Source organism: Suricata suricatta, chromosome 4 (genome assembly GCF_006229205.1).
Source record: "Suricata suricatta isolate VVHF042 chromosome 4, meerkat_22Aug2017_6uvM2_HiC, whole genome shotgun sequence".
NCBI classification, from domain to species: domain Eukaryota; kingdom Metazoa; phylum Chordata; class Mammalia; order Carnivora; family Herpestidae; genus Suricata; species Suricata suricatta.
The window spans coordinates 163267073-163281047 of NC_043703.1; the positions used below are offsets into that span (position 1 = coordinate 163267073).

At 52.5% G+C, this 13975-nt stretch overlaps 1 protein-coding gene across 5 annotated transcripts in view; it reads right to left on the reverse strand.

Moving 5' to 3' along the window:
• The window catches only part of TRAPPC12 (trafficking protein particle complex 12), a 74764-nt gene extending 60834 nt beyond the window's left edge, over positions 1-13930 (reverse strand). For 2 of the 5 annotated variants that reach the window (XM_029938362.1, XM_029938364.1), the window contains exons 1-2: positions 11262-11434; positions 4202-5384 (exon numbers count right to left, since the gene is read on the reverse strand). In XM_029938362.1, the coding sequence (XP_029794222.1) occupies positions 4202-5380 (1179 nt within the window). In that variant the 5' untranslated portion in view covers positions 5381-5384; positions 11262-11434. Of the gene's footprint in view, positions 1-4201; positions 5385-11261; positions 11436-13869 lie in introns of those variants that run through there. The other 3 variants (XM_029938365.1, XM_029938363.1, XM_029938366.1) reach the window with 3 other exon arrangements.
• Positions 13931-13975: the final 45 nt, after the last annotated feature.

The following is a 13975-nucleotide window of genomic DNA, read 5'->3' on the forward strand; positions in this document are numbered from 1 at the left end:
AAAAGGGACGAAGCAACTCCTTCAGCCGCCAGGCACCCCAGAGACAAAGCTCAGTGTGACCTTGGCGTCCAGAGCAGGACAGCCGGGCATCTCCAAAGCGCTCAATGGACGAGAAAATCTTTCAACCTTCAATTTTGTACTGTAAACATACTGCGCACCCAGAAAAAAGACCACCTTTAAAAACGAACATGAAGATGAAACACCTTAAGCTGAGAACACGCGGAGCTGGCAGGCCTCCGGGAACAGGTGCGCCTCTGGCTTCCGGGAGGTTCCTGACACGGGACTTGGAACGGACCCGGAAGGGGGTTTCCCCGAGGGGACTCCTGTCAAATCCGACTGTGGGAAGGGGAGGGGGGAGAACCGGGGCAGGAGAGGGGCTGGCGGAAGGTCCAGTCTCCAAGGGCGCGTCAGGCATGCAGGTCCCCAGCACAGGCAGAGCACGCTGCCGCCCCCGGACAGGCCCCTTACCCCACCCCGGCCCGGTCCTTCTCCCCGTGGCCGCAGACGTGCTGCGCTTCTGCTTGAGCGGCCCTCCCTCTGCTCGCTCACCTCTCCGAGAACAAGCACTACGCAGACAAGACTCCCCCCCCTTACTCGTTCTGAGCGACTTCCCCACAAACTACCCGCTCACTTCTCTAAGTACAGACGCCACGGGCATCTGGGGGCTCAGTCGGTTAAGCGTCCAACTTCAGCTCAGGTCATGGTCTCATGGTTGATGGGTTTCAGCTCTGTGTTCACACAAATCCTAGAGCTGCTTCTGATTCTGTCTCCCTGTCTCTCTGCCCCTCCCTTGTTCACACTCTCTCTCTCAAAAATACACATTAAAGAAAAAAACAAAAAACAACAGAAGAGAGGGCACGGACGACCATGACGAGCCGTAAGGGCTGTCCCCCCCGACGGGACTCTGGGGGAACGGCGTAATGCACGCTCACCTTTAAGCTGCTGACTTAGCGCAGACTGCTGTGGACATCACTTTGTAAAGGAACAAATTCAAAATCTTCTCAAGTTTGATCCCACAGGAAGGTAATTTTTAATTAGGTACCGATGGGTAAGCAGTTTGGAAAACAGCCACACTAAGTGAGGAAGAGGACTATGGCCGAGCAGGTGTCTGCAGTGGCAACAGTGGCGAGGGGAGGCCGACTGACAGGCAGATCTGAGAAACGGTTCTAAAAGCGTGGTGCGCACAGCAAGTCCGCAGAAAAGCCAACCTGAAGTCCTCTGACAGTCACGCAGCCCGTCCCTGCGAGGGTAACCGCACGATTTCCTTCCTGTTTCGGGAACGAAGGAGCGTTGCAGGATGATAGAAAAGGGAACACACGTTCCCTGCGGGGAGGGTCAGAGGTGTTTTGGGAACTACTCATGGTTCAAATTTCAATTTACCACGAGAGTCCCCAAACAGCCCGAGCTGCAAGGCGTCACTGGGCCCCGCAGGAAGTGAGAGGAAGAAACGCCGCCTCCCGCCTGGCCCCCCACCTTCTGCCCAAGTGGCGGGGGCTCCCGAGTCCCTCGCACAACGTCCCCAGGCATTTCACGCTTAGCAGCGTCGAACTGGGAGGAAGTCACAGAGGCTCCGGAGCTGGGGGAACCTGGGCGGGGCCTCACGCGACTCCGCCCAGGCGAGGCCGCAGAGCACCAGCGCCACGGGCCCCTGGCGTCCGGACTTAAGAACCAGAGACGTTTTGGGCAGGACGACTTTCATGGTCTGACACTCACCAGCCTGCCCCTTATTGAGCGCTCGTGGCCCCGTCCACGAAACGTCACGTGCTCACCCAGACCTGTGCGACGCCGGCGAAGCACCTCGGCACATCCCCAAATGCCCTCGAACCTCTGGGCGCGAAGCCGTTTCCATGGCGACCTCTGACTTCCCCCTGAATTACAATCAGTGGGGGAAGCAAACTGCAAACCACAGAGAGTTTGGGAAGGAAGGGCTGGCAGGCCAGCCCCACTGGGCTCCCAGGGGCCGAGCAGCAGAGCAGAGATCTGGGCGGGGGGGCCGGGAGGAGACACAAAGAGCACTAAAGCCCCCCACCACGGGTACAGTGGATGCACACGGGGCCAGGGAAGGGCTGCACGGAAACGTCAATCAAATGCCACACGTCCAAGAATCCCCTGAACCCGGAGTCCGTGGTGGAATGCGTTAGCAAGGTCCTGCAAAGTGAGTGTCTGGTCGGTATACTCGGCCTGGGAGGCTGGAGAGGACGCCGCTGACACCGCCCAGAGGACACTACGCGCACAACACGCGTGTGTTTGGTGCCTGGACGTGCTGTGCAGACCACAATGTGAAGGGCCCAGAGCCAGTGGGCTCCCACTTCTGGTCCCTAGAAAGTAGCGAAGGCTCCACATCCCCAGTGGGGCACGGGTCCCGGGCTCAGTGGTTTGCCCACGTTCAGCAAGGCCACGGCACTCATCCACACACTGGGCATTCCGACCCGGCCACGCGTGTGCGGCGGGGCTGCGGGAGGCGGCCGGTCCCCCTCCAGTCCCGGGAGGATGGACACGCACAGGACACGAGGCTGGCAGCCTGGCCGGGGCGACGCCCCCCACGCCCCGGGCCGGGCAGCCCCTGCCGGGCCCACGTGTGGTCTCCGCAAGGCGCTGAATGCCAGCCAGTGAGCTCACTGTACCGGCAGGTGTCCGCACGGGTCACGGTCACGTGTGTTGTGTGCCACATGCCGCGTGTCATGGGTGCCACACACATACTGCGTCTCGTGCGCCGTGTGTGTCATGTCACGTGTCGCGTCATGTGTGTGGTGTGTGTCAACTTTTTTTACCGCACTGCGCACTCTTCAGGTCATCTCGTAACTAGGCTTTCGAATTTAATAGGTATGAACCTCGCTAAAAATTCTGTTGTCTCATCATTTCTATTTCTACTTTATTTGTTTTTAAAGTTTATTTATTTATTTTGGAAGAGTGCACACGCACACACGTGGGGGCGGGAAGAGAGAATCCTAAGCGGGCCCCACGCTGTCAGTGCAGACCCTGACGCAAGTAGTCTTTGTCTCATAAACCGAGAGATACGACCTGAGCCCAAATCAAGGTCACAGAGACGCTCACCGGCGGAGCCCCCGGCACCCTACAGCATCAGGTTTACACCTGCACAGACGTTCTGCTATGAAGAGGAGTCAAGGGCGTTCAACCAGCCGCTTGATAAAGGGCTTTCAGATGCTCTGCAATAATAATCACACTCCGTCAGACATCCCCGAAGCTGGGTGCTTGTATGCCAGCGATGCTGCTCCCTTACAAAAATGATTCCTAAGAGTGGGACTTCTGGATCAAATAATACACACGCTGGATGCTGGCTTAAAAACTTCACCCATCTGTGGTCCTAGCAGGGCTGCCCAAGACGGGCTATTTCCTCACACTGTAACAAGCATGGAACAATCGTGAATGAAATGTGTAATTAGGTGACAGAAAACAGAGGGGCGCCCTGGGGGCTCAGTCAGTTAGGTGTCTGACTCTTGGTTTCGGCTCAGCTCATGATCTCACAGCTCGTGAGTTCGAGCCCCACATTGGGCTCTGTGCTGATAGCATGGAGCCTGCTTGGGAGTCTCTCCCTGCCTCCTTCCCACTGCCCCTCCTCACTCACACTCTCTTTCTCTCTCTCAAATAAACATTAAAAAAATAAGATAACAGAAAATGGAAATCATCTTATTGTCTTTGATTCCTAAATTGAACTTTCCTATGTTACTGTTTATTCTATAGAACACTGGTACATTTTTGTGAATTGTTATTTTGTGGGGCCATTCCTATTTCTCTTAATGAAATGTATAAAAACATAAAGCACATCATTTGGTAAACAAACAAACAAACTAAACATTGGGGGCTTACTTGCTGAAGCTGAAATGTCACAAATGACGTGATCACACAAGGTTCACAGCCATTTCAGAGAAGTCTGACGTGACCGTGTACACCTTGCTGGTGTTCGCTGCAGGGCTCCGATTAGGGCCTTAAACACATTTCATTAGGGAAATCAGCAGAGTTCCAAATTAACTAGAGACATAACACGGACTCTTAAAATGAAAATTTTTAGGAACTGCTGGAAAAGGTGGATTTTTCAGTCCGGGAAGGTGTTTACATGTGGGTGCACACACAAGCGCACACACACACGTGCACGGGGCTGAGAAGCTGGGAAAACAGAATGAGAAGGGCAGGAGGGGTGCGGACACAGAACGCCCTGCTCCGCGAGGCGCCGCGCACCTACCTGGATGTTGTCGAACTTGAGGCCGGGCATGGTGAGCCTCTCCTTGTCCACGGGCACCGTGCTGTACTGCTGGGCGGCCACCGAAATCAGGATGTCCCGGGTCCCCTCCCCAGGAAGCCAGGCGTCGCTCCTGCGGTCCATCTCGCTCATGCTCAGGGCGGTGGCAAACGGGTCTTCGCTCCCAGCAAACACGGCCTGAATCTGGGAAAACGGTTTTGGAGACTGAGGAATTTCCAGGGAAGCCGGGGAAACACCCGACTCCGACTTTTCAATCCCCGGGGAGTGGGAAGGCTCAGCCGAGCCCGGGGACCTGTCTCCCCCCGGAGTGCAGAGCGAGGACCGTTGTTCTGGAACGGAAGAGCCCGCGTTGGGGTTACTGACGGAGATGAAAGTGGAGGTGGTGAAGGAATCGAAGAAGTCCGAGGCCAAGGAGTTCGTGCTGCTGGGGTCGCCGAAAAATTTACTGAGGCTGGGGCTTGGCTGGACCGCCTGGGGAGGGGTCTTGGCCACCGCGCCGCTGCAGCTCGGAGACTTCACCATCTGGGACTGGAAGCCGTCCCGCGGCAGCAGGGGCGGCTGGGAGCCGGCAGGGAGCGCCTGGCTGAAGATGGTGCACACGGGCACGGGCTCCTCCTTACGGGGGGACTGCCTGGACGGCGGGCTGTGCCCCGCCCCCTCCGGACCCGGGTCCTCGGCACCCTCCTCTTCCACGGCGGGCGCATCCTTCACTTCTTCCAGCTCTGGGTCGGGGGTTGCGTCAGAACCGCCTTTGGATGCACAGTCTCCGGCGTCTGCGTCACTCCCAGTGTTGTCACTCAGGGTGTCGACTGCTCCTTCCTCCAGCAGACTTTCCGGTGCGGGGTCAGTGTGACTGTCAGTGGGCTCCACGACACCCTGCAGACAGCCCAGCTCACCTGCGTCATCCTCGCTGTTGTTGGGAGAGTCAGAGATGAGGACGCTCTCCATCATGTGCTCATTCAGCTTATCTACAAAATTACTAGAATCTTCTGATACAGTCTCGTTCTCTTCAGACCCAAACTCGTCTCCACCGAGGTCGATGGTCTCCTCATGATAAAGGAGCTGGCCCTGTTCCCCCTGTGGAGGGGTGCTCCCGGCTCGCCCCTCCACGGGACCGGATTCCTCAGGCGCGCCCTGGCTGGTGCTGTTAGCGCTCTCCATGGTCCTGAAGCCAAGACAGAAATGAACCAACCTCATCAGCATTCAGCCTCCGTTACTACTGAGCTGACTTAAACTTAAAAACAAATGGTGGCTACATGACATTTGCTACATCTGCCCAAACCCACGGAATGCACGACGCCGAGGGTGAACGCTGATGTAAACTACAGACTCTGCAGGATGGCGACGCGTCAGTGCAGGCGCACTGCCTCTAACACCACTGCTCCGTGGGGGAGGCACAGGGTACAGCGCAAGTAATGACCCTTCGGCTCAGTTTAGCAGCGAACCTCCAAGTGCTCCAAAAACTAAAGTCTTTTAGAACTAGTTACCAGTTATATGTTCAAAAGACTCCAGCCATCTTTCAATTGATCGATTGATCACGGTTAAAAGACACCTACCATCCTAACCACTTTTGAGTTTACAGTTAAGTGGTATGAAGTGCATTCAGTGTGCAACCATCACCACTGTCCAACTCCAGAAGTCCTGTCATGTAGCAAAACTGAAACAATGTCCCCGTTAGACACGGACTCCCCGGGGCCCTTCCCCACCCCCGCTGCCAGCCTTGATAACTGCCTTCCACTTTATGATTCCATGAGCTTCGTCACGCCACATAACTCACTTAGGTGGGACGCCATGGCGTTTGTCCTTGTGTGACTGGCTTATTTCACACAGTGTAATGTCAAGGTCCGCCCAGGCGGCGGGATGCCAGAATTCCCTTGTTATTTAAGGCTGAATAATATCCCATTATGTCCAGACACCACATTTTGTTCACCCACTCATCCGCTGATAAACACTTGGGTCGCTTACACACTCTGGCTAGTGTGACTGCTGTAGAATGCATGTGTACAAACACCTCAAGTCCCCGCTTTCTATTCCTCTGGGCACACACCCAGTAGCAGGACTGCTGAATCTTACAACAATTTGATTTTAATTTTTTTAGCAACCAGCAAAGTGTTTTCCATAGTGGTCGCACCACTTCCCATTCTGTGCGACAGAGGACAAGGATTTCGATTCCTCCACATCCTTGATGACACCTGCTGTTTTCCTGTCTGACACTGGCCATCCTAATGGGGGGGAAGATCTCCAGTCTTTTAAACCCTACTTGTTCCTTAAGATTCAGTTGAAGATGCCCTCTTCCAGCCTGTAACAATCTCTCCTCATCCCCCCTGACTCAAGTGTGAGTCAGAAAACCTGGGCCAAGACACAGGCGCACTCACTGAGGCACGCTGACGGCTGCAGCCGGCGGCAGCAGACCGGGCCAGTGACCAGCGCACACCAGGCTTGGCGCTGATCTAAGACTTGTGCATGTACGTTCTTCCTGGACCCTCAGAACCACCCCGAGATCTCCACTGGGCAGACGAGGAGGCTGACGCCTGCAGACCCCAGGCAGCTTGCTCGACACTGTGCCGCCAGGAAGCTGAGACACCGGGGCCAGTTAGAGCTGGAATTTTGTGTTGACACAGAACGGCAGAGGCCACAAAATGAAACAAGGAGTCTAACATCTAAAGAAAATTTGCTCCTTTTCTTAAAGAACTTTTTGAGCAAAAGCTACCATATATAGTGTTATTCATCAAAAAAAATTCTTTTAACGTTTATTTATTTTTGAGATGCAGAGAGAGACAGAGCACAAGGAAGAAAGGGGCAGAGAGAGGGAGACACAGACTCAGAAGTAGGGTCCAGACTGAGCTGTCAGCACAGAGCCCGATGTGGGGCTTGAACCCACGGACTGTGAGATCATGACCCGAGCTGAAGTCAGACGCTCGGCTGGCGGAGCCCCCCAGGCGCCCCAAGAAAGAATACTCTCAAAAGAGGAAAGCTGAGTTAAAAAGCAACATTCAAACCAACTGCTTGTTTGTAACCATGCTTTGATTCTCTTCAGAAACCTTGTTTCTTATCCAACCTACTTTGTAAAATCAATCTGTTTTCCAGTGATAAGGAAGATGCTACCCAATCCAGAAGAAAAACTGTATTGTCAATCATAATTTCTGAAGAGAAACTACGGATGTACTAAAAATTGCTACCCAAGGGCCACCTCCCAATGTCCTGCAGGCCGGCGCCACCGCTCACGCGTGCTTCTGCCTCTTACACGCCAGGTGACTCCGCACCACCATGCTCTCAAGACCCAAGTGACAAGGAGAGCAAATTCAGTGGCTAACAGCGCTTGGGCAAGCGGCAGTATGGCGGGAGTGGCTCCGGACAGGGAAGGGTGGTCTGTCTTCTCTCAGTGGGCGACCTTCGCAGGTTCTTCCCCTGTTCCTCTCCCCTTCTCTTCTAAAGGTGCATTTCCTACAAATAACTTCTAACAAACTGTGAGCGGATACAAAACAGTCACACCACGTGACTGCGGTATTATGCCCTGATAATACTTACTTCTCCCCCCTCTAGGGGCAATTTTCTGAAATCTGTCACACTCTTGTTTTTCTTTAATTTTCCACACGTTTGCTTCCTCAGATGACATTCTACTGAGGTTTTTTTTTTTCCTTCTGGTTTTTGACTTATCTCCCCTCTCTTCTTGTGACCTGAGATTCAACCTCACAAGCAGCGTGGAGCAGGAATTCACGCCCCTGCACTGTTGACAATGCTCTGCGGTGCGGCAGCACGACCCCGGCCTGCCCCACTGCTGACGGTTTCGGACACGACACTCGTGCCATCACGAATGTCACCTGGCGCACACATGCAGATTTCTTCTTGCTGCCAAATGCTACGTGTGGGGCACCTGCGTGGCTCAGTTGCTTGAGCCTCTGACTCTTGGAATCAGCTCAGGTCACGATCCCAGAGTCGTGGGACAGCGCCCCACGTTGGGCTCTGTGCTGAGCGTGGAGCCTGCTTAAGATCCTTTTTCTCGCTCTCCCTTTGCCCCCCTCCCCTGCTCACACTCTCTCTCCAAAATAAAATAAACGTCATGCATACGTTGGGTCATAGAGAAGACACCTCTTCTTCCTCACCAGAAATTACCAGTGGCTTTCCTAAGTGCTTGTACCAATTTACACACCTGATCAACACAGTCACTGACACTTGGTAACTGTCAGATTTCTTAATTAACATCAAGAATAGATAAAAAAAAAATTCCTGTAACTCAATCAGACAATAAACAATCCAACGGTAAAATAGGCCAAAGATCTGAACAGCCCGAAAGGGGTACACGTTTCACAGGCAGGCACCCTGTGACTCAACGGCCGTACATCTTGATTTTTCCAGGATGCTCGCACTTCATGCCCATGGCTGCTGTAAAATTAAGTACCTATTTTCTGTTTTGTTTTCAGCAGAATTTAGTGATTCATCACACACATATGACACCCAGTGCTCAACACAAGTGCCCTCCTTAATCCCCTTCACCCACCTAGCCCACCCCCACTCACCTCCCTCTGTGGACCCTCAGTTTGTTCTCTGTGCCTGAGAGTCTCTTATGGTTTGGCTCCCTCTCTCTGTCTCTTCCCCCTCCCCTCTGCACCTTCACCTGCTTTGTTTCTTAAACTCCATGAAGGATCTCATTGCACTCCCAGGAGCCCCGGTGAAGACAGGAAGTGATTTCACGACCTGCGTATCCGAGAGGGGTTCCAGCTCAGGGCACCATCAGTCATGACCATGAATGCTTATAAACAGCAAATCCAAGTAAAATACCCAACCCCCCTGCCAAAGATGGAAAAAAAAAACTGGAGACCAGCACTGACCACAGGCTCAATATGTTGAAAACGGAACATTAAATGTGAAATGAATGAGACATGCTAGATCAAACACACCAATGTCTGAACCTCACAAATCTGATTTAGCACAAAGGAGTAGAAAAAGAAGTATGAATTTCTGTATAACGTTTGAAAACACAGAACTTAAACAACATATTGTTTTAGGAATGCAAGTGCGAGAGCAAGGTGGTGCTAAAACCCAGTTCATCTGGAGCGGGGGCTGGGGTGGGGGCAAGGGAGGTGTGGTCAGGGAGGGACACTGACGACCGTCCATTTCTTATGCTGGGGGCAGAAGACCGGGCCCGTGTGCACTTGATCTCTGTGTAGCTTCATGAATGTTACATGCAGTCTTTACGTTTTATAACTAAGAACTAGAAAAGCACATGTATCTGTTTTTGGTTTGTGTGTACTATAATCACTTCTGTTGTTGGCTTAATAATTTTCTTTACACCGTAGACATTTTAGCTTATGTTAGTTAGCATCAACCTGGTAGCAAAGGAAGTGGACTTTCCGTTCAGGTGAGTGCTTTGCACAAGGCCCTTAATTAAAGCCTTATGACTTCTCACGTACTAACTTTAAGTGATTATTCGAGAACTGAAAAGTTTCATTAAGAACAATTTTAACTACAATAGTGCAGTTTCTGGACATGATGTTGGGATTACAAGCCTTTTACCGGACTGTAATAGTGTAAACCCTGTTTCCGTGAAAACATATGCCACTTAGTGGAAATCTAATTAGCATATACTTACAAAAGTCCCCATGTAAAGAACACCCACAACAGAGCAAACGTTTTACATTTATTATCTTATTTTTTTAATGTTTATTTAGAGAGAGAGCAAGCAGGCGAGGGGCAATGAGAGGGAGAGAGAGAATCCCAAGCAGGCCCCACGTTCAGCTCAGGGCCCAACTCGGGGCTCGATCCCACAACCCTGAATCGAGAGTGGGACGCTTATCTGACTGAGCCCACCTTGCGCCCCGACCTGCACTGTCCTATTTAATGCTCAGGACCAACTTATAAAGGACTATTACTACTCCCATTACTCAGAGAAAAACCAAGTGATCTGGCCAGAGTCACACTGACAATGCTTGCGGCTGCAGGATCCCCACTCGGGTTTGCGGCCTCTGCTCTGTCGGTAAGGTTGCTGGGACAGACCATGATCCAGGGCAGCAGGGGTGCGTCAGGAAGAGCACCGGGCGCAGGCTCTGAGGACCTGCTGGAGTCCCGGCTTCACTGCGAAGGGACCTCTGAGGAGCACCTTCATCTCTCGGCGCTGGTTTCTGGGACTGTGCGCCGGGGTGGTGAGGGGCTGACAGTGACCCGTGCACAGGCACGTTTACACCGTAATGAGCTTCGTCCACAAGCACAGAGACTGTAACTGTAATAAGGAAGCACGGCGCCAACAGGGCCTTGGACCGCAGAGGATCCGTCAGGAACCACAGAATGTGAGGGCGGAGTGAAAGGTGCCGCCGCTGCAGTATCCTACTTGCGCCCTCCCCTGCCTCCCCCTCCCACCCCAGCGGGCCGAGCTCCTGAGCCGTCACTCGGCACCGTCTCCTGAAGTCATGAAAACAAGCCGGGGGTACACTATCTGGACACAAGGACACCCAATCTTCCAACCACCGTAAAAAGGTCGAAAACTGTAGGTTCAAGTGTCACTGGTCCAAGCGGGAGAAAAACCGACACGTTTTGGAAGCTCTATCCTGGAGTCCCGTGTTTCATTTAAAACAAACGTCAGTCTTCGCAGGGTACAGACTCTATCGGCCATTCCGCACCGAACGTTGCTTTGGAAGGATCAGGAGGTGTAACAATACGCAACATTCACTCTGGCGTCTGTGCTTTCGCACAAACCGCCGCATTTTACCCGCACAATACCGAGTCTGGGAGGGCACGGCGTGTCTGTCCACCCAAGAGCAGACCCGCAAGAAGAGATACTAAGGGGCTTGCTCGGGCCGAGCTGCTGAGTGCCACAGCCGGGACCCGCAGGAAACCTCCGAGGAGGAGACCTCGGAGACGGCTCCCCCCCAGGAGTCCCCCGGGAGAAGCCTCCAGGGGAGGAGCCCCCGGAGAGGAGCTCCCCAAGGGGGAGACACAGAAGAGACGCCCTCTCCCCGCGGGAGGAGCGGCCAGGGGACAAGCCAGCGAGGGGCTGCGGTTGGGGATCACCCGACCCCCTCCCCACAGCCCGGGCCCGGAGTCTCACCTGCCACCCGCCCACTGGGGTTGGAGAGACGGTCACGGGCGGCCGTGACCAGAGTCCGGGGAGAAGGTGGATGAAGACCGGAAAAAGGGACGCGACCCGGCACCCTGTCCGGCTTCTGCGCCTGTGCGCGCTTGGCGTCCGGTCTGATTCGCGCATGCCCAGTGCAGGAGCCGGCTGCTCCGCGCGTTTCCGGTTCGTGCTACGGTGGGTGGAGCTTGCGCTCCAAGGTGATAAGGGGGCGGGGCATGGGCAGGGAGAGTTGACCACATCCAGAGTGTTGGGGAGGGAAGTGAGTCAGATGCTCGGACTACCGGAAGTCTGGGCCAGAGAGTCAGGTGAAAGAGAGATTAGGCCCTTTCTTCTGATTCTTGTCCAAAGCACTCAAGAAATACTTATTTTTAGAGGTTTTTCCTTGTGCTTATCAGTATTTTCTACTTTTCCAGCTGTGCATTTGTACTTGTGTAATAATACCATTAACCATAAAGATAGTAGTAATAATAGCAGCAATAAGTGGGTAGATTTAATCCAGCAGTATAAAGACTCTGCATTTTCTTAGCCCCACAACTTAATCTCAGGCAATCGGAGATGATAGATTGGATGCTCAGATCTGTGTCTGCTTCCTTAATTTTTACTGTACTCACTGAGGGCTCCGTATTCATCCAACACCCTTCCATCAAACTTTAACTGTGCCTGCCCAGGTGCGAGGCGCTGGGATACAACAGAGCAAAGCCATTTTTGTCTTCCTTTCAATAAACGATTAATTTTTTTTAGTTTTGACAAATAAAAATAGTATATATTGAAGATGAGCAATGTCATGTCATGACACATGTATATGTTGTGAAATGAGAGCCACAATTGAGCTAATTAACATATCCACCATCCAGCAGTTACCTTTTTTTGTGAGTATGTGACGAAGACACTTGAGATCTACTCTTCCAAGGTTTCAACTACAGTGTACTTTACTATTAAGTAGGTCTTCAGAACATATTCACCTTATAAGTGAAATTTTGTATCCCTTGATCAATATCGCCCCATCCCCCTCACCCTCCAGTAAGTGCCATTCTAATGCTACAATGATTTTTTAAAATGTTTATTTTTGAGAGGGGGAAGGGCAGGGAGAGAGACACAGAATTTGAAGGAGGCTCTAGGCTCTGAGCTGTCCGGGCAGAGCCCAATGCAGGGATTGGACTCACAGACCGCACGATTGTTACCTGAGATGAAGTTGGATGCTTGGCCAACTGAACCACCCAGGTGTCCCCCTCCTCAATGATTTCAATCTTTTTGTTTTAATTCACATTTCACATGTAAGTGTAATCATGCAGTGTTTGTCTTTCTATGTTTAGCTTTTTTCACTTAACAGCATGTCCTCCAGACTCATCAATGTTGTTGCAAATGTCAGGACTTCCTTCTTAACCTTAAGTAATATTCCACTGTGTGTATGTGGGGGGTCGTGTACACGTGTGAGTGCCACACTTGGTGTATCCATTGAGCTGTCTATGGACACTTTGGTTGTTTCCATGTCTTGACCACTGTAATTGAGGCTGTTCTGGACATGGGGGTGCAGATATCTCTTTGACATAGTGGTTTTTATTTCCTTTGACTCCCAGAAGGGGGATTGCTGGAACATATGTAGTTCCATTTTTAAGTTTTTGAGGAAACTCCATACTGTTTTCCACTGTGGCTGTACCCATTTACATACCCACCAACCAGTATAAGGGCACCCCTTTCTCTACTGCCTGCCATCATTTGCTATTTTTTGACTTTCTGATACCAGCAGTCCTTACAGGTGTGAGGTGATCTCATTTGTCAAGAAGATTAAGGGTGGAGAAAAAAATAATCACACAGTTGTAGAAGTACGTCGTCTTCTAAACCAGTGGAACTTTGCTTAGTGACAGGGTTCTGCTATGGCACTTTGACCTCCATGCAATTTCACTTCTGTCTGCCAAGGACACGGTCTGTCAGGGCAGGTACCTTGTAAGTGCTAAGTTCTTCGTGACAATCCTTGGAGATGCCCTGGGAACCCAAGGTCTTCCAGTAGGTTCCCATTTAGAGTCAAATGCTGGTCATACTGCCAGAGGAGTGGTGCCTGGCATCACACTCAGCAGCACTGGTGGTACATGCTCCCCCCACCCTCTCCCAAGTGCGGACACTGCTCCATGCCTGCCTGGAGCATGGCCCCTGACCTTGAGGACCTTGGGCAGAGCCTAGGTGAGTCAGACAGACTAGGCACACATCCTAGCTCCCCACCTTATGACCATCATGCCCTCAACCATACGTCAATTTTGTAGCCTCTCCTCTCTAAATGCAAATATGACACCTTAGCTGCAAGGTTAGAAGAAGAACCTTAAATCGGCTACTGTCAAGCCTCAGTCCCCGCGCTGGGCAAAGTACTAATGATAACAAAGGGCAGCGCCACAGCCCCAGGTGAGCGACAAGAAACGGAGCACGAAGAGTTCCCAGTAGGGGACAACTCAGTGCCCTCAAACTACGGGCTGGGGGCGGAGTGACGACCCTACTAGGCCCTAGTGCCCGCCCACGCCCCGCCCACGCCCCTCCACCACCTCCCCGTGTCCCTCCTCCCGGACCCTCCCCCACCGCTCGACCCCACCTGCTCTCCACCTGAGTGGCTCTTGTTCCCGCTCCTCCCCGCCGGGTCCGCCTCCCGTCGTCAAAGGGTTGAGAACCCGGATAGAATCAAATGAGCATGCGCAGGA